At 49.0% G+C, this 20,527-nt stretch overlaps 2 protein-coding genes across 3 annotated transcripts in view; one reads left to right on the forward strand and one right to left on the reverse strand.

The window, feature by feature from the left end:
* Pomt2 (protein O-mannosyltransferase 2) overlaps positions 1-9,626 on the reverse strand; it is a 42,828-nt gene extending 33,202 nt beyond the window's left edge. The window contains exons 1-3 of one of the 2 annotated variants that reach the window (XM_059252902.1): positions 8,882-9,626; positions 2,490-2,574; positions 919-1,023 (exon numbers count right to left, since the gene is read on the reverse strand). In XM_059252902.1, coding sequence (XP_059108885.1) covers positions 919-1,023; positions 2,490-2,574; positions 8,882-9,339 — 648 coding nt within the window. In that variant the 5' untranslated portion in view covers positions 9,340-9,626. Of the gene's footprint in view, positions 1-918; positions 1,024-2,489; positions 2,575-7,924; positions 8,473-8,881 lie in introns of those variants that run through there. The other variant, XM_059252903.1, reaches the window with a different exon arrangement.
* Positions 9,423-19,407, forward strand: Gstz1 (glutathione S-transferase zeta 1). Its single transcript, XM_059252904.1, has 9 exons — positions 9,423-9,556; positions 12,618-12,669; positions 13,842-13,909; positions 14,550-14,630; positions 14,935-15,060; positions 16,601-16,679; positions 17,201-17,253; positions 18,206-18,255; positions 18,930-19,407. The coding sequence occupies exons 1-9, from the start codon at positions 9,542-9,544 to the stop codon at positions 19,054-19,056; spliced, it is 651 nt and encodes a 216-aa protein (XP_059108887.1). The 5' UTR covers positions 9,423-9,541; the 3' UTR covers positions 19,057-19,407.
* The last annotated feature ends 1,120 nt before the right edge of the window (positions 19,408-20,527 follow it).

The raw sequence follows: 20,527 nt of genomic DNA on the forward strand, positions 1-20,527 counted from the left end.
AGAAACTCTTCCCTTTGGGCCATCACTTTTGTAAACAGAAGAGAATGGATGAAGCTATTTGTCCTTCCCAATTTCCACAGCAAGTCCATGGTGAATATTGTGTATACGCTGGTGTTCAAGGGTCATTAGGAAGAAAAGAATTTCTCAACAGATCTGGGTGTGGTGGTGCATGCCTTTAATTCCAACACTTCAGTGGCAGAAGCAGGCAGATCTCTGTGAGTTCCAAGCCAGACTAGACTACATAGTGAGTTCTAGGATAGCCAGGGCTGCATAGTGAGACCCTGTCTCAAGAAACAAACAACAACAACAACAAAAAGAAACAAAAGAGTCACTTGAGGGGCAGGGCATTCCCTGTTTAACATGGCATGCAGGACTGCACAGACCATCCAGTGACTAACCCCAGGAAGCACACAGTCACCTCATCTAATTTGTGAAAGCAAAGTGCTCTGAGAACTCCGGGCTGGAGGCCAGCTTCCTCAGGTCTCATTAGGTTGCTCCCAGGGAGTTGAGGGTTTAGGCTCTGCCATGTTCCATTAAGCTGATGCTGAGAATCAGAGAGTAAAGGGACTGGAACGGGCATGCAGCCTCCCTGAGAGTGAGACTTCTAAGTGCCTGACTTCCTTTGGAGACAGTGTGAAGATGCCACAATGTGAAGGGAAGGCTGGCAGAGGCATGCAACCCAAGCATGGGCTGACAGGCTGTAGCGTTCATGGCTCCTAAGCAACCTTGGTGCTATCTGTGGCCTCCCTTTCTTCCTTCCTTCCCAACTCACTTCCAGATTTCTACTTTAGGGGAGGGCTCAATCATAGTCCTCTCCCCACTCCCCAGAAGTCCCTCCCTTCATCTACACCTGCCGCTTCCAGCTGTACCACTTCCGAGTGGGTGTGGCCCCAGTCTACATAGGGCAGGAAGCCTTACCCCTCTCATCCCCATGTAGCTGTGGTGCTTGTAGCCGTCCCCAGGCTTCTCGAACAAAAAAGTACCATCGTATCCACTCAGGTAGCCGGCAAGACCGATCAGCATCTGAGGAGAGAGGAATGAACAAAAGATGAGATGTTCAGAGAAAGACTCCTCTGTCCCTTCTCTCCAGCTGCATGCATAGCCTGCAGTTTCCCTTGACAACAGGCCAGGGAAGTGCCAGTGTGACCTTTTGTCTTGCAGCTGCTGCAGAGTAAAAATCTTTTGTCTAAAGCGCTTGTTGCTGGAAACAAACCCTCTCTTGTGCCACAGTTCTTGGGACTGGTGCAGACTGAAAATTTAGGGAGGAAAACACTCCCTAACTGGAAGGGCAGGGTCAGTGAGGGGCTCACACATGCAGCTTTCTCTCTTTCTTTCATTTGCTGTGAAATGAAACATGACGGCTCTCGGGGAAGGGAGGTCCTGGGCATTCCCACTCCTGGAGACTGGCCTTCCTCGGAAAGAGAAGAGGCTCCAGTCACAAGGGAGAGGGAGGACAGTGGCCAAGGAGCTGCACAGGACAGTAAGGGGCGGGAATGAGAAAGAGAATGCAAAACAGAGGCATTTCCCCAGGGAGGGAGGGAGGGCGATTGAGTGAGAGTGAGAGTGAGAGAGAGAGTGAGAGTGAGAGAGAGAGAGAGAGTGAGAGTGAGAGAGAGAGAGATTGATTGATTAATTCCCCTTCTGCAACACAGAGGTCCAATAGTAACTGCTCTACCCAGCTGCTCTGAGCTTCCCAGGTCCAGGCACAACTGCTTGTCTCTGTTGTTAAAAGCAGACAGGAAGAGGCAAGGCTTTTCTCGGCTCAGAACTAACTCTACATTGGGCTACAAGACCTACCTCTCTACACATCCTTCCCTGGAGGAGTTTTGTCCCCAACCTAGCCTAGGTGCTCAGGCTTCTTTGGTTCAACCTGACAGACCATTACCCCGGGATCTGAAGATCTGAGTCTACAGTTAGGAAGAGAGGCTTTTTCTAATCCATTTGTCTTCTCGGAGGAAGTTGTTTTTAAAAGAGTAAAACAAAATCTAATTGGTAGAATTTTTAACTGTAAAACGTTAGAGAACAGGTCAATATGGGAATCAAGAGAAGGAAAAAGTTTAATTTTTATAGATTAAGCTCCTCTAAGTTATATTTCCTTTACGTAGTATATTATACTTCTATAAAATTAATGAATTTAAAAGTAGTTTTAAATGTATCTACAAGGTTGTATAATCATTACTACTATGTTATTCTAGAACATTTCATCATCCTGAGAAGAAACCTCCTTGTATCAGAACATTATTCTTTTATATGGGTGAATAATATTCTGCTGTAAGGATATACCACATTTTTTTATCCATCCATCAGTTGATGGATGCTCTTCTCCGTTTCTGAGTCCAGAAAATCCCTAAAAACACCAAAGATTTTCTATCAAAGTGCCTGGTCATGGAATTCTGAACTCTAAGAATTAAGTTCAAACCTAACACTTGGATCCAGTTCTTAGATGCCATCTGCCCAGATAAAAGATGGTTAATTACCACACTGCTTACCTTTCCCAGAGGTGGGTGTACATCAAAGAAAAAGGTGCGGTTAATATAGTAACTTCCCATTTTTCCAAAATGAGTCTCATCCCAACTAAAGGAAAAACATAAAAGTTTAATAAACCATAGTTAAAGTTATAATTAAAACCAAGGGTCATGAGTTTCAAGCATATAATATGCAGGTTGGCTTTAAAAAAAAAAACTTTTGACATAGTGATTTGAGGAAAACTTTTAAGCTGGCTATCAACCTAGATCTTGATAATGAGAAAAGTTAACATTTACCTAGCAGTTACCATAAATTTAAATTAAATATAGTCTTCTTCTGTATTTTGAGTTCCTATCAATTTATTCTAAAGCAGCAGTGTTTCCTGTAACATGGAAAGGGTTTTGTAAAGGAGTTTCTTCCCAGCCTGGTAACTTCTCACTCTGATGCCATTGGGTCTTTGAATGCATGTTGCTACACTGTCAGGCTACTGGTTCTAGAGCCTTTAAAACAAGACTGTCACAGAAGAGCCAGATGCTATCCACCAACCTGCTGAACTGTCCCAACAGTTTCTGTTAGTCTTAACAGAAAATGCTCCTGTCAGGCATCTGGTCACAGTACTGAAGAAATTAATTAATACATTGTTACGATCAGCACTCAGGAGGCTAAGACAAGAGGATGGCTAAAACTTTGAGGCCAATCTGGTCTATACAGCAAGACCTTATCTCAAAAAGCAAAACAAAATCAAACAAATAAAAACCACTGAAAGATCCTTGGGTAAGCTGTGTGCTCAAGGCAAAAAGTACACGTACCTTGTGCGCTGGCTCAGAGCCCTAAATTCCTTGACCCCTCCCTCTCTGCTATTATCTTCAGCCACTTTAAAGAGGAAGGTCACATGTCCCCAAGCAGACTGAAGACCACACACATTCATCTTAGTATGCTAGAGAACTCCAGGGAGAAATGGGACCTAAACTCAGAGCTCTCCTGCATAAAGGCCCCTATCTCCTCCTGCCCAGACCCACGCGGGCCGCACAGAGGGGGATACCGGGATTACCAAAGGCACTAAGGACTGCAGTGTGTGCAGAGCTAAAAGACAAAGCACCTCTAAGTCCAGGGGCTCCCTGGACAGATGGAAGAACACTGGAGAAGGAGTGGCCAAGTCAGTGAGGAGGTAAGTGAGAAAAGTTTTCTACCTCTCTGGTCAGTATTCCCACAGCCCATGAAATGGCATGTTCTCTGGGTGGTACCGGATATATTAAACTCATTAGATCAAGGGGGAAAAGAGGCCAAGTTCACTGTACTTAAAGTACCTTGCAGGTAGGAGTCACAGGTTGTTGTTGGGTACCCACTGCTAAATGTACAGCTTGTATTGACCTCAAAAAGTATCAAAGGAGATTATCTCATTCAAGGATTATTGTGTACAGAGAGGTAGCCCTGTTCCCTCCTAGTGGTCCAGGAGAAATAAATCCCTGAAAAGGAAAGAGAATTCAGCTTTAAAGACAGAGCTAGGGAGATAGCAAGGAGTTTTGTGAACAGGAGGACCTGAGCATGGATTCCCAGCAACCGTGTAAAAAATAGGTGTGGTAGAGTGCCCATTATCCTAGAACTGAGTAGGCCAGCCAGCTCCAAGTGCAGAGAGAGCCAGCCCCTCTCTAAAAAGTAAGGTGTAGACGAAGGAAGACATTCAATATCAACTTCTATATGCACTGCACATACACAAATGCAAGTGCACAGCCCTCCCTCCCCCGGCACACACATGCACACACACAAGCCCATAGGTGCACACACACCCATTAAGGACTGCTAGAATACTATGAAACTAGTCACCAGCCTAACAGTGCCACCTGCTGAACACAGGTACTAAAAGGCCAATTACTAACCTCTTAATGAAAGGCTGCCTTAGCCACAAAAGCCTCAGAGGGCCCTCTGGCCCTCCATTTCCACTTTGGAATAGGTTATCTTGGAGTTTACGTCTAACAAAAGGAGGACTCAACAAGTGGGTGTAGTCAAGGAGACAGTCAACCTGGCCCAGGAGGCTGCTCAGTTCTACAAAGCAGCAGGTGCCCCCTTTGGGAGAAATGACTTCCTATTCCACTCTGAAGCACAGCCACTAGTTCGGTGGGGCCCATGACTCACTGAGCTTCTTTACAGTGCCCATACTTCGTTCTCTGAGTGTTAGGCTAAGTAAAAAGCTGATGATACCCACTGGGTGGCAGCAATCTTGCCCTAAAGACAACTGTGCTCAATAGTTTCATTTCAACTTGACACAAGCTAAAATCATCCAAGAGGAGGGAACGTCAATTAAGAAAATGCCTCCATAAGATCAGGCTCTAGGCAAGCCTGTAGGATATTTCTTAACTAATGACTGATGGGGGAGGGCCAAGCCCATTGTGAGTGGTGCCATCCCTGGGCTTGGTAGTCCTGGGTTCTATAAGGAAGCTGCTGAGCAAGCCATTGAGAGCAAGCCAGTAAGCAGCACCCTTCCATGGCCTCTGCACCAGCTCCTGCCTCCAGGTTCCTGCCCTGCTTGAGTTCTTGTCCTGACTTCCTTTGATGATGAACAGAGATGTGGACAGGTAAGCCAAATAAACCGTCTCCTCCTCAAGTTAGTGTGGTCATGGTGTTTATCACAGCAATAGTAACTCTAACGAAGACAATAACTCTGGCTGCCTGACTACAGTCAAAGTTGAAAGGTCTGACATACCACTTGGAAGATTATGTACTGAGAGACTCAAGACACTCTCCAAGAAGCTGGAAACTGTCGGCCTACTGATAGAATAGTCCTGCTTACTCATGATACACCCATCATACAGGATGTAGTCTGATGTGAATAGCTACACTCAAGCTCCTCATCAAGCCTACACCATCCAGCCTCGCCTGTATTGCACAGGGCGTGAAGACACATGTGGTATCATGAACTGATTGAGCACTGTTTGTTTTTAAGATTTATTTATTTATTATGTGGACAGTGTTCTGCCTGCATGTATCCCTGCAGGCCCAAAGAGGGCACCAGATCTCTCTACAGATGGTTTTCAGCCACCATGTGGTTGCTGGGAACTGAACTCAGGACCTCTGGAAGAGCAGCCAGGAGCACCAAGTTTGAAAGGACCATAGGTCTCTGAAGCAGAAGCCACCACGGTATCCCAGGCTGTTGTGGAATATTTGTCTACACTGTAAAGATGTGTCTCTGCTTAAGGCATTTTCTGACTGGTTTAATAGTTAAATTAATATTTAATAGCTAGTCAGGAGAGAATAGGCAGGACTTTCGGGCAAAGAGAGAGAAATTGGGAGAAGGAATCTAGGCATGCGATTTCACCAGCAAACTCAGAGCAAGTTGGATGTACCACACTAAGAGGTAACCAAGCCATATGGCGCAACATAAATTTAAAAAATATGTGTTAGTTAAGTTATAAGAAAGAGCTAGTTGGGAAAAAGCCTGAGCTAAGGCCAAGCTTTCATAATTAACAGTAAGTCTCCAGGTCATTATTTGTGGGTTGGCGGTCCAAAGATAGTCTGACAAGAAAGCTTGCTGCACCAGGTTCCTGCCAAAAGCTGGCCTACTTGCTTTGAGTAGTAAGGAATCCTCCACTGGGCAATGACTACCTGCTCCTAAGACACGGTGTCAAGAGTCCACTGCTGTCCTCATCGGTACTTATTGCTGCTGTCACCTTCTCAAGTTACAGAAAGGCTGCAGCTCCGGCTCAGGGACTCTGGATAAACCACTGTGGTCCTTACAATTAATGTCATTTTACCAGCTTTCCAAACCATCTAGTCTGACAGTGCTACACCTTTTTGTCACATGGTCATCTAACAATGGGCCAACAGTCAAGGTAATAACAGACCACCCATGCTCCCATCATCCACAAACAACTGATACTGTCAAGTACTGGACAGTTTCCTCAGAAGCCAACTAAAAAGGTTTGACTCGACCCCCATCACCTCCTCATGGCCTACATACTTTAGACAACAGTCTGGTCCTTATGTACTCATCCCCACAAAAGTTCATCTCCTCTTAACTATCAACTATCAGAAAAAAAGGAGTGGAGCTATACAAAGCTGCTTAGGAAAACTGGGGTTTCCGTGACCACGGTATGTCTTTCTTCTTACAGACACTCTAGATCAGCAGAGAAGGGTAAGGAGAAGTGACAATACTCAAACTTAACTCTAGTTTCGTCTCCTGGATTGTCTAACTGGAGCTAAATGGCCTAGAACATAAACACAATGACACTTAGCTGAGTACAAGTCTCCCCACAATGCCTACCTGTGTCAGAGAGAAGACACAATAGGTCTCTGTGAGTTTTCTAACAACGCCTGTGGTAATAAGGTCTAGATATAAACAGATTACAAGGCAAATAGAAACTGGCATTGGACACACTACCATCATGGGCAGAGTTATGGACAGAAACAACCTCAACACCTGAGGAAGAAAGACATTAGAGTTCTGGAGATGTACAGAGAATGGAAACATTAATTTTCTCTTTGTCCCCTAAGTCAAACCCCGAAGTGTGGCAACATTCAGATGGGCCACTTACGTTAAGTGGCTGCTGATAACAGTAACTCAACCTGCAGCTGGAAACAGAAAAACTCACGTGGATGGACTGGATGGACATGGACAGTCTTGAGCTGCTCTCATGTGGCTGATGACATCAGTACCAACTCCCCAAAAAGCAGCTCCCTGGTATGTGTGCTAATGCACAGATGGCACAATTTTCTGTTTATCTCACTCTATAAAGTGCATCATGTACTCTTCTCTAAAGTACTAGGGACCTTAGTTATGCCCATACAGTCACTGGGCTTCAATTACTCAATGATACTGCCTAATCCAATTAAATGATGATCCAAATAAATGGATCATCCAAATAAATGCCCTGCATCTCTTTAGGTATCGTGCTAGTATATAAGGACGAGGCCACTGAATGTCTCTCCGTTAGACATAGAGGTGCACCGTTTTAATGGAGTGTTGTAATTATTGGCAATGGTACCAAAGATCAGAATCAATCTAAACTGCTGTCTGAAATAAGACTTACTCGTCCCTCATCAGGACTTACTCATAGGAGGCTGAATCCAGGACCCTGTAGGACATAGCTGAGGTGAATACCAAAGGCTGGCATCATCCTGCTGCTTGGAGTCTCACTGACAGTAGCCACAGTTAAATACTGTATGAGACAAACTGAACAGATTTGGTCTCTGCCTCTGTCAGCCATGCTAATTGGAGTAGCTAACAGAGTTGTATATTAACATGAAACATCTGCTAGAAGTCAAGGCGGTTTGTGACTGAGGGGTAATAAAGCCTGCTAGGAGAGAAAGTCCTCCCTCAGTGTCTTATATATCCACACGTGGGCCAAGAATGCGCCTAGAATGCCCTGACTGCATTTTACCTGGGCCATTTCTTAGGGCTGTGCTTGCAACAAGCAAACCCGAGATGGATGGCGATGTCTCCCGCTAGAACAGGGCTACTTACTGCTTGTGATCAAACAGGTTTCCCAAACTTGTCATTCCTCGGACCTTATGCAACCCACTGCAGGTGCAGTCATCTCTTCGGGCATGGCCCGGCATCCAGTGGGACTCGGCAGGGGGTGAGGGACCCTAACTCCAAGGTTGCTGACACCTAGTTCCCTTCCTGCAATAGTCTTCTGAGTCTTCTAACCCAGCAGTGACATTTCCCAGCAGCCACGAAACAGCAGTGTTTCGCAGCTAACTTATTAATTTCCAGGAAGAGTGGCCCTGAGACTGTGTTTGCTTGGTTTCTTTTTGTTCAGTAAGTTCCATTTGTGACACCTTCTACACTGTTTCTCTTTGGCAAGACAGAGAATATAGAACATTCCTTTTAGCTAAAGATCAAGTTAACCTATGGACTTAGCCTCAGCTTTAACTCAGCCTCAAGCCAGCATCTGTATCATACAAAATAAAGCCTTCTAGAAATTAATTCTATTCTCACAGGACCACACCAGACCTGCTGCCTGGAATCTGTGCAACCATCCCTGGATACCCAAATTGTCTTTATAGGATTAAAGACCCTAAGTTGTTGGGTTTTTTTTTTTTTTCCTTTGAAAACCAGGCCTTGGGAAATTATGTACTATGAATGTACTATTTTCTGAGGAAAGTTCAAAGCACCTCTGGGTGCCACCATTCAAAAACCAGGTAGCCTAGAAGACGTGAGAACCTCTTCTGCAAACCCTGAGACCCATCAGAGCAAATCTATTCTTCTCAGAGACTGGACTTACAGAGAAGCGGTCCCTCACCTCCACCCCACCTCCACCTCCACCCCACCCCACCCCAAAAAAAACCCTCAGGGACTATCACAGACTTGTCACGCCTCCAGTGAATCCCGCCCCCTTCGTGCCCTCAGGCCAATCAGAGGGAGGCATCCCTCCCTCTCAGTTGCCATGGTGCCCGCCAAGTCCCTTCCGCCACTTACCAGATGTGCGCCGGCTGGTCCAGCCGGTGAAAGCGGGTGGCGAAGGACAGCAGCGTCACCACAGCCAGCGTGGCCCACCGGCCTGCCGCCTCGAAGTGCCGCGAGCTCCAAGCAGGCCGTTTGAGCCTCCGTGCTGCAACCCGGGGGACCGTGTCCCGGCCCACGGCCCTGACAGCCTGCGGCGCGCAGCGGCCCCTCCGGGGACGCAGCTCGGATCCCGCTAGGCCGCCGCCTATGGCAGGCGGCATCCTCCCCTTTCTGAGGATTACCCTCCGGACCGGAGGCGCGCTGGGTCTTGTCCGCAGCCCCGTCAAGGAGTCATAGGAGGGCGGCTCGAGGTGCCCTGGGATTTGTAGTTCCCTCCGCTTCCCGCGGAGCGCCAGGCCCCGGGCTCTGGGCGGGGCGTGAATTGTAGTGGCCGCCCGGACCGCTAAGAAGCGGCCTGAGGAGTAGAGCATTGCGGGAGGCGGAGGGACGCTGAAGGACCAAGAGACCCGGGACGGCTCACGAACTACAACTCCCAGCAGCGCCTGGGGCGGGGGCGGGGCCCACACGACGGAGGGAACCCCATCTAGTCCGACCCTCGCTCTTTGGACCCCGCTAGGCCTCAGTCATCTTCTAGTCCCCAGAGCTGACTTTCTTGGCTGGCCGACGTGCGAGATGCAAGCCGGGAAGGTCTGTGCTGCGCCTCCGGGGTTAAGGGTCGCTACTTAGAAACACGGAGAACAGCTGCGGGGGGTGGGGGGTGGGGTGCGGGGAGCGCGCCTCGCCGCACGGCCCCACAACGACTCCCGGCATGCCGTGCGCCGGGCCGCTCTGCACCTGCGCGCTGGCCGCCGAGCGCTAAGGAGTCTTTCTGATTGAGTCGGGAAGGCTAAGCTGCGTGGCATCCAGTAAGGGAGGGCCCTTCCCTACTTCGTGTGTACAGACCTCATGTAGGACTTTCAAACGTTTGCAATTCCGCGGTGCCCTGCGTGCACCTCCCGGCCGGCCGGCCTGTTGGTCCAGGCATGCACCAAAGGCTAGATGTAACACTTTCCGTCGTTAACAGTCACTTGGGGTGGCTTCCCAGGTCTTTAATTTTGTCTTTGTTTTGTTGGTTTGGTTTTAAGAAACAAGGTCTTGTTATGTAGTCCAACCTGACTTTGAACTCCCGACTCTCCTGCCTTCGCCTTCCACGTCGCGTCTGGCGCCTCCCTGGTTTAAATCCTAATTTTCTAAGTCCATCCTAGAGCCAGTGTATTTAAGCCATTGGTGGAATAAGGTTGAGAATCTGTTTTATAAGGGACTGTTGAGTTTCATGCATAAAGTTTGAGGCCCGTTGTGCGGGAAGGTGGTACATTAGATACAACCGACACTGCATCAGGTTAATATTGTGTAGATTTTCCACATACAGATGTGATTTTCGGAATTTTAATCATGCAAGAAATGGTATAAAAACAGCTGGGGGGGGTGTAGCTATGAAGTGGCGCCTAGCATGGGCTGAACCTCCCACAACTGCAAAACTGCAAATAATTTAAAATTGCCAGAATAATCAAAATGCATATTTGAGTTGGAAACACAGTTCTTCCAGGTGCGCTGATTAAATGGACATTCTACTTGATAGTAAAATGTAACTGTGCAAATGCAAACATCACCGGATGGTTTGCAGTTGGTGCTTAGCTGTTATTTTTCTTCCCATGATTTCCTTATCTGTGGTCAACCTTGGTTATCTGGAAAATTTCAGAGACAAAGTTTTGAATGGCAAGCCTTTCTGAGTGCTGTGGTGAAATCTCACACAGCAGAGGGCAGTGAATTGCCCCTTTGTCTAGTATATCCATGCTATGTACACTGCCCACCTATTAGCCACTTAATAGATGCTTTAGTGGTTAGGCTGCCCAGATAATACAGTGCTTGTGTGAGTAACCCTTGTCTTACATACTGTTGGCCTCAAGGCTCAAGTAGCAATCTCAGCAATCTTATTATAGTAAGTCATAGTAAATTATTAAAACTATTCTATATCATTATTATTGGCAATCTCTTATCATGTCTAATTTATAAATTAAACCTTAGGTATGTATGTTTGTATGTATGTGATGGTTGGTGTCAGTTTGAAAGGATCTAGGCTCACGTAGGAGACCAGCCTCCAGACACACTTTTGAGAGAGTTTCTAAATTAGGCTAACCGCTGGCCATATCTGTAAAGGATTATCTTTATCAGATTAATTGACGTGGGAGGGTGACACACTGGGTTGGGTCTGGGCCCAGAAAAAGGGGGAAGTTAGCTGAGCAGCAATACACATTCACTGTTCTGTTTTTCTGCTATGGATATGGTGGTACCAGCTGTTTCAGGCTACTGTGTTGATTGACCCGCCCCCCCCCCCCCCCGGACTGTATCTTGAATTATAAGCCAAAATAAACAATTTTTCTTTGGGCTACCTTTGTCAGGGTATTTTATCATAGCAACAGGAAAAGAAACTAAGGTGATTTATAAGGAAAAAAATACTAGATATGGGGTTTTGGTAGTACATGGTTTCAGGCATCCGCTGGAAGTCTTTGAAGGCATAACCTGAAGTTTAAGACTATGGTGTGCAGTTACCATTAGATAAGAACAGAAATTACCTAAGATACTTGGTTTCCTCCTTAAGGACCATAGGGAGAGCAGTAGTGGTTACCATGACTCTGGTCACCCTTGGTACAGTCAGTGTATGACACACATTACACAAGGCCTTCTTCAGCAATTCTGATCATATTCGCCACCCTCTCATGGTCAATGTCTCACAGTAACCCTGATAACCAGCCCACGATCACCAAGCTGTAGCTAAATGCCACTGCCCAAAACTCACAATTTAAAGTGAAGTTTCTAAACCAAATACGTATCACTTTCTCATCATTGTAAGATTGAAAAGTTAAGTAGAACACTCATAAGGGAGGGGCCATTGGTACTGTGAAACCAGACAGGGCCTTGTGAGCCTCCAGCTTGCAGCCTCGCCTTTGGACAAATGGGTTTATCTGCCATCTATTCTTATGAGGCCATCTGAGAATGGAGCTCCAAGGTGACAGACAGCAGAGCATCAATAAGTAAGAAGCCTGGTCTCTACCAGGGGCGAAAGGGACTTCTGTCATCATTTTAGGGTGGCCTTTTGTTTTATAAACAGAGGAGCTGAAGAACAGAGAAAGCAGGGATGTGTCCCAGTCACACACCGCTGCTTCCTGGCCCAGGTCTGGACTCCGAGTCTGTCCACTTTGAGCTCATTTCACCATAGACCGTTTTACCTCAGAGCCAGGCTACAGTGTATGCCCGATTGCTAAACTTGCCCCAACCAAGAGCAAAAGAAACCTCCCACAAGATGAAAAGATGCCCTTTCTGACCAGAGTCCAGGATCCTCTGGGCCTGTTTAGCCTGCTTTCCCATTGGCTCCTGGGACCCACCCCTTTGGGTTCCTCCCCATGCCTCACAGCTCTCTGAGAGAAAACATTCCTTGGGAGGCAACCGCACTATGACTGGCAAGGTAAGGAAGGCTAGCACTTGAAAGCTGCTTCCTCTGGAGCGACACTTGTACCTCAGGAACTCATAGTATAACTAGGACCCAAGACAAGCCTGAGTTGCTGAGGTGCATGCCCCAGTAAGGAGTCCCAGTGCAAGAAACTGGTGCTTAGAGCCTTTTGCCTGGGACCTGGGGCCTCCTTCCAGCAAGCCCCTACGGCCGGAAACCCAAGCCTAAATTAATGTCCACCCTCATCCTCTCTCTCCTCAGCCAGTTCTCTACTCCTATTTCCGAAGCTCCTGTTCATGGAGAGTTCGAATCGGTAAGAGCTCAACTTCTGGAGGGGTGGGATGGGGGGTGGGACGGGACAGAAGACTTCATCCCCCCACCTCCCAGCAGCCAGCATCCCTGTTCTCCTGGAGCCTCTGTCTCTGAATGGCACTTCCACCCAGAAAGTCCGACAAGAAGACAGTAGCAGTGGGAGGAAGGGGGTTGTTTATCCCCTCAGGAGTGCTACTTCCGTCACACCGCACTCCAAAGCCCCTTAGCAACCATGCCCAGAGTAGGTTCACAAGATCCAGAGGTCCCTGGTAACTGGCAGGGGAGCAGCTGGCCGCCCTGTTTTTATTTGATCTGGCTGATCAAACAGAACTGTTTGGAGCTGGCCACAGACTTGGGGAGAGCAGGAACTAGAGCCTTCTGCTTTAGGCCAGATCTGGCCCTTCTCTCCTCCAGTGAGCACAGCTGTTGGCAAAGGTCACCGTCACAGCACTGCGTACCAGAGAGCTCTGTGCCCGGAGTTTCTGTGGGCGTGACTCCCTTTCCACCTGCGTGATCATAGGAGGGAGAGACTCTTAGTGTCCCCATTGTACAGACGAGACAACTGAGGCACAGAAGGTTAAGCAATTTGCCCTCGATCATGCTGCTAAGAGGAAAACCTGCAGTTTGAACCATGCGGTCTGGCTCAAGTCCATGTCCATTTGCTTCGACTTGGCACCAGCAATTGGACAAAGAACCTTGACCATGCTAAGCTCATATCATATCCTTTTAGTAAGCTCAGCCCCTAGCCAAATCCCACTCTTGCAACTACCACACAGTGCTGCCTGTCACACTGGGGAAACTGAGGCAGAGAAACTCATTAAGTTATTTCCGAGGCCATACACCTAATAATTGAATGTGGTAGGGCTCGCACCCAAGCAGCTGATCTCCAGTCTTGCCCTACCTGCTGAGCCTTCACTGGTGGCTCTCACCTATCCACAGTCCTTTCCTGGACCCCAGAGGCTCTACCTTGACTGAGCCGGAAGCCACAGCAGCGTGAGTGCTGCCTTTGTAAAGCATACATGCTTTGGCCTCTCTGCCCCTCTCGGCCTAAATTACCTTCACTCCAGCGTAGAGCTGACCAGCAGGGAGGAGGCTCTTGACATTGCCCTGGGAGGGCTGTCTTTGAGAGTCTAGCCAGAAGGCATCCCCTAACTCCGCTCTGGTCTCTCCTAGCTCTGGCACTGAAAGGCATCGACTATGAGACGGTGCCCATCAACCTCATAAAGGACGGGGGGCAACAGGTAAGGAAGCTGTTCTGGACCCACACATGAGAATCGGACCTAGAAGAGGTACCAGACGGAACTCTGGCTGTGCCCTGGAGGGAAGCCTGCGTTTCCTGGTTCCTGTGACTGGGGAGGCTGCGGCTGGCTCTCCTGGGCAGCAATGGGAGCCTTGGGACTAGGATCAGTGCCTGACTTTATGAGGGCAGGTGGTAATGGGACCTTGCCCTGTACTAGACCCTCTCAATGGATGTCTGAGGTAGGAGCTGACTTGGTAGCCACATTGACGGGTACAGGAAGAAGCCGGGCGGTGGTAGCACATGCCTTTAATCCCAGCACTGGGGAGGCCGAGGCAGTTGGATCGCTGAGTTCCAGGACAGCCAGGGTTACACAGAGAAACCATGTCTCAAAAAAGAAATGGGGTGAGGAGCTGGTTTAACAGGTAAAACCATAAAGCCAGACCACTGGGGTAAAACTTGTACCTTAGGGGTCTAGGATACTGCATGGATCCCCAGAGGTTAGCCTGGCCTTAGGAACCAAGTCCTTCTCCGAGGACGAGAAATAGGGATTGGTGGTAGGCCTACCGTTTTCCTACTTGCTTGGTTCTGCTTTAGGCAGCTCAAGCTAGGACACCTAGTCCACCATGGCCTTGTCTCCACAGTTCTCTGAGGAATTTCAGACCCTGAATCCCATGAAGCAAGTGCCAACCCTGAAGATTGATGGAATCGTCATTGGCCAGTCAGTGAGTAGAGGGCTTGGGAGTGGCCGAGTTCTGAATGAGAGGACCCGACAGGTCTTCCTAAGGCACAAGTGGCTAGACACCGAGCATAATAGGTACTCACTGAGTATACAGCAGAGGGAAGAGAGAGGAGGCCGGACTGTGGAGAACCAAGTTCAAGGTCCCCCCGAAGGACCTTTACAGTGCTTCAGTTGAGGAGGGCGGAGAGGTAGTGGTGGTACCATGGGGAAGAGGTAGTTTGCTGGCCTCTGCCCTCTGGTCCAGGGATCCCAAGCCCTCTCCCTGCCTCCATGTTCCCTCTGGACAGCTGGCCATCATGGAGTACCTGGAAGAGACTCGGCCCACCCCACGTCTCCTGCCTCAGGACCCACAGAAAAAAGCCATTGTGCGCATGATTTCCGACCTCATCGCTAGTGGCATCCAGCCCCTTCAGGTTAGGCGCCCTTACATTTGCTCTCTTGTACGTACGCCTCTCGCTCATCCTTCACACTCGCTGTGAGGAGGGTGGGGGGAGCTTGTGGGTCGGGGAAGGAGAGGAGCAAAGAAAAACTCTCAGGGGCCTTGGCCTAGCCCACATGGCAGAAGCGGGCAGGAATCCCAGAAGTCCTCCATCAATATGAGGCTCCAAGTCTGCTCCTAGGCTTAGGAGCGCAGACATGTTTGAGGCAGGGAAAGAGGCAGGGTAGCCTAGGTACAGCCTCCAGCTCCATCCTGGGCAGCTCCTGCCCATCTTCCCTGTGCCTTGCTTTACCACACTTTCTTTACTGTGCTTCATAGATAATGGCGTTTTAGGTTTTTATTTAGTTCGTCACAAGCTAAAGGGTTATGGCAGCCCTTTATTGAACAGGTCTATTAGTGTCATTTTTTCTAATGATTTTTCATCATTAGTGTAATTCAGAAATATATTATTTTAAAATTAAGATACAGGGGCTGGAGAGATGGCTCAGTGGTTAAGAGCACTGACTGCTCTTTCAGAGGTCCTGAGTTCAATTCCCAGCAACCACATGGTGGCTCACAACCATCTGTAATGAGATCTGGTGCCCTCTTCTGGCCTACAGTCATACATGCTGTATACATAATAATAAATAAATCTTTAAAAAAAAAATTAAGATACATACATTTTCAGACATAGTGACTCTCTACACTCAGTAGATCAGCATAGTGTAAACAGAACTTTTCGTAACCACTTAGAAACTAAGAAACTCCACGTGAATTGCTTCATTGCCATATCTTCTGTTTTCCCTAGTCTGAACCTAGACCCCTAACTCACTCCACAGGATGCTAATACTGGGATTCTTACAAGGTGTTTGTTTGGTTTTTAAAATAAGCTTTCACCTGTGAAGTAGAAAGGCAAGTATTCAAACCACGTATCAGTGCCAACTTCTGCTTTGTAAGGTGATGGCTCTAAAAAGGAGCAGTGACTTCACAGGGTGACGCAGCTAAGTAGTCCCAGAGCAAGGACCAAGCTCAGATCCTGGTGCGCCTGTGCCACGACTCCCGTGACATCTTGCTGTTCTTAACAGTGGGGATCGCACCTTAGGCACAGTCACTAGAAGCCAGTCCCAGCACACCTACACACCTGCCTCACCCCAGTCCTCAGTGGCCTCCTGTCAATTCCCCCCAGTATCACACAGCCCCTTTTCAAGAGACCAAGTAGGGGAGAGTGTTGGGTGTGAGAGAACGAGACGTTGGCTTGTGGCTGCATCAGCCAATCCTGCCAGCATCCTGTGTCCCTCTTCTTGCATATTGCTACCAAAATCACTGGGGACACCTGGGGCAGCCCAAGAAGGTGGCTACTTCCAACTTGAGAGACCTGATGGAAGGAAGGTCCTGTGTAGCCCAGAGGCGAGGGGGACAGTGAACAGCTGGAGCAGATGGACACTGAGCTTCGATGCAGAGGCCTGACAGAGGAACAGACCCAAGCTGGCTCCTAGAGCAATCAGATTTCTTTTTTCTTCTCTTGAGCTGTGCAGAACCTGTCTGTCCTGAAGCAAGTGGGACAGGAGAACCAGTTGCCTTGGGCCCAGAAGGTTATCACCTCTGGCTTTAATGGTGAGTCCTTACTCTTATTAGCTGTCCAGAGTGACTTCTCAGAGAAGTGATCCTCACACTCATCCGTGCCTGCGGGCATCTGAACCAGCTTCCCAGGCTGCTTTGATCTTGACAGTGGGATAGATGAGAAAACTGTGGACAGGAAGGTGGTGGGCTGGGCAGGTGCTCAAGGATGGCTTTAAGCACCAGAACTCTGTGAACCCCAGACCTGGGGGCCTGTGGTCCCACAGAGTTTGTTGATGGCCCAACCTCTATCTCACTGGGCACCCCAGTCAAGAGTGTCTCCTGCCCTCAGAATGCTAGGCTGCCTGTGAGAGCTGTTGCCTTAGTCAGCTGCAAGTCTTGTCTGTTCTGAGATAGACAGAGAAGCCATGGGAGACATTATTCTTAGTCCTGGATTCCCTACACCAGCCTCTGGCCCAGGCCCCAGCCTGTCACTGAAATATCCACCTATTTCATAGCTATGGAGGCCACGCCCTGGAGAGGCTGATGTAAATAGTGTCCATGTGGCTTCCCCACAGCTCTGGAGCAGATTCTGCAGAGCACGGCAGGGAAGTACTGTGTAGGAGATGAGGTAAGTGTCCCCAGACCTGCCCACTGTGACCTTCGTGCAGACCCCAGGCTGTCATTCTCCCACTTAGACCCAGTCATCTCCTTATCCTAGGGAGATGCCTGAAGGGGGACCTGGGACCAGCCTCTTGATACGATACAAACCTCTGCTCTGGGCAGTTAGGGTGTGGAAACACCTCAGCTCACTCAAGAGCAGTGCTTCTCGATATGTGGGTAGTGACCCTCTGCGGGGGCGTCAAACAACCTTTCACAGTGGTCCCGTATCACACATCCTGCATATCAGATATTTACATTACAATTCAGAGCAGTAGCAAAATCACAATTATGATGTAGCAATGAAATAATGTTATGGTTGGGGGTCACCACAACATGAGGAACTATATTAAGGGTCACAGCATTGGGAAGGTCGAGATCCACTGCTCTAGATGTAGTGTGAGGTGTCTAGGCCAGAAGAGCACACTTCTGAGACAGTGAAGTGGTCTGGGCATCCGCCGAAGGGTTAGACCAAATGTCTCCCTTCCTTCACAACCTGGAGACTGTAGGATTAAGGAGCCCTTGGTGCATGCAGACTGAGGCATTGGGCCTGTGACCGTCTGGTTCCCGGGTTCCTTCTCTGCTGTGAGTCCTCACTAAGTCCCTAGTGGTGGTGGCTTCAGCAAGCAAAGTGACCACCGCCAGCCAACGCAGTCAGGCCTTCTCTGGCCACCGCGGGGCTGGTTGTCAGGGAAACCAGAGCAGGGCATGGGAGAAGTGCTGCAGCTTGGGGTGGGGGGTGCAGGGACAGGGGCGGGCAGTTCCAGAGGGGACCGTGAGGGGGTGATGGGGATGGTGGGAAAAGCGGAAGCAGACAGGAAGTTGGGTTGGCAGCGCTGGTACTGCCAGCAGTGGACGCAGCTAGCCTTGCCCGTGAGTCTGGGGTGGTTATCCTTGCGCAAACTCCCCTGGCCTTCTTTTAGGTGACCATGGCTGATGTGTGCCTGGCACCCCAAGTGGCAAATGCTGAAAGGTAAGCGACCGCTCTGTCACCTTCCTTCATGTTCCCCTCCAGCCAGGGCCTCCACATCTGCTACTGAAATAACGGCTCATGTCAACCCTTTTTAGCTGCCAAGGACTCCCTGCACCAAGGCCACACCAACTGCCCTCCCTGGCTTAGCACAGACATGGCAAAAATCATTAAAATGTCCCTGCTGTGCCCATTGTAGCCTGGGTGGTCCTGTATAGACAGCCCTCGCTCCTAAGAGGAGGTGGCTTGTCTAAGGGAATCACGCCCAAGAATACCTGCTTGCTGTACCCGCATGTGGAGTGTCTGCTTAGACGTGAGCTCGAGTTCCCTCCATCGGCCTGCTGGCAGCCCTTGTGCTTGCCCTTTGGGATATGGACGTGCAGGGTGCGTTCCCTCCCCTAAGAAGCTAGTAACGTGGGTGATGGGACAGTCTGCACAAATGCCTGACACTGGAATTCACAAGCAGTCATTACTTAGAGAAGAGCAGAAGGTGAATGATGCCAGATGATGCCAGACCTACCCAGAGCTTCCCAGTGAATGAGGTGCCCCATGTGGCAGGGCTGCTTTCCGCCTGTGCACCACAACCCCTGGGCCTCACCCAGCCCTGCCTCTGCTTTGCCCACTGCCCACAGCAGTGTCCCTGAAAACCTTGGCTTACAAGTGCTTCTCTGTCACAGGTTCAAGGTGGACCTCAGCCCCTACCCTACCATCAGTCACATCAACAAGGCCCTGCTGGCCTTAGAGGCTTTCCAAGTGTCTCACCCCTGTCGACAGCCAGATACGCCTGCTGAGCTGAGGGCCTAGCTCCCAAACCACGCCCCGTCGGTACAGGGAGGGGAATAGGGCTCCGATGCTGGGTAAGCCAAACAGGCTCAGAAGTGAGTGAGTTGTAGAAGAGGACTTGAACTTGACCTCTTCCCTCAGGAAGCAGCAGAAACTCTTGGGAGTCCATGACATTTCTTTGAGGCCCCCAGCATTAGAGTTTTCTCTAGAGAATTGAAATTAGTAGACTATATCTCCCCTTCAACTTGATCCTGCCTTAATCCTCTCATCTGTCATATGTTAGGAGTGGGCGTGGGCAGAGACATGACCAGCTGTAATGGCTAATGCTGTCAACTTGAAAAAACACCTCGAGTCACCTGGGAGAATGTCGGGGGGCGGGGGGGCAGATTGGTAATGTTGAGGTGGGAAGACTCGCCCATCATGGATGGTAGAGGACCCCCTAGGCGGAGGATCCTGGAGCCTGTCAGAGGAGAGAGAGCGAGCTGAGCACTAGTGTGTATGCATTCGCTGCTGTCTTCTCCTGACTGTGGATGCAGTATGATCAGCTGCTCCCACTGATGCCTTGACTTCCCTGCCCTTATGGACTGTAACCTGAAACCATGAGCTAAAATAAACCTTTTTTCCTTTACGTTGCCTTTGTCAGGGTATTCTATCACAGCAACAGGGACGAAACCAAGACCCCTGCCACCTGTCATGGGGCAGCCATGAAGATGAAACAAAGATGCTGGTTAAAAATGCCTGGCAGGTTTACCAAAGTGCCATAGGGAAGCCTGAACTCCTCTTCATCTCCTCTTACTGAACTTGACTCCAGAAAACATTTACACTGAGTTTAGTCATTAGTTGAAGGCAGGCCTCCAACTTGTTCCGGGAGGACTGAGCTGGGTCCCAGACGATGAACTTCCCCGCTAGCTGGAAACCATGTCTGGACTCAGCAGTTAGTAAGTCTTGTTAGCCGGGCAGGAAGTATAGACAGGGCCAGCAGACTAGGAGAATGCTGGGGAGAGGGAAGAGTAAGGAAACACAGAGGAAGCAAGATGACAAGGCAGAACTGAGAAAAGGTACCAAGCCACATGGCTAAACGTAGATAAGAATTATGGGTTAATTTAAATGTAAGAGCTAATCAGTAATAAGCCTGAGCTAATGGCTGAGCAATTATAATTAATATTAAGCCTCTGATTATTTTATAAGTGGCTGCAGGACCACGGGGCCAGGCGGGACCAAAGAAACCTTCCGGCTACAGCCTTTTGCTCTTCCTATGGCAAGCTTGGCTTCTGACGCTCAAAGGCAAAGGAAGATTGCATGCAAGGGAAGGTGCATGACCAGTTCCAGCTCAGATTACCTGGGTGACAGTTCATATCTTGCTACCCTAGGAAGGGCAAGTCCCAGAACTTGGCAATGTTGAAGATTGAGGTGGTGTGTCTGCGGTGGAAAACAAAGTGACCTTTTGTGATCCAAATCTGATATTTAATTTCTCCTGCGCTGCTGAGGTTGT

The sequence above is a fragment of the Peromyscus eremicus genome, unplaced genomic scaffold (assembly GCF_949786415.1).
Source record: "Peromyscus eremicus unplaced genomic scaffold, PerEre_H2_v1 PerEre#2#unplaced_483, whole genome shotgun sequence".
Lineage (NCBI taxonomy): Eukaryota > Metazoa > Chordata > Mammalia > Rodentia > Cricetidae > Peromyscus > Peromyscus eremicus.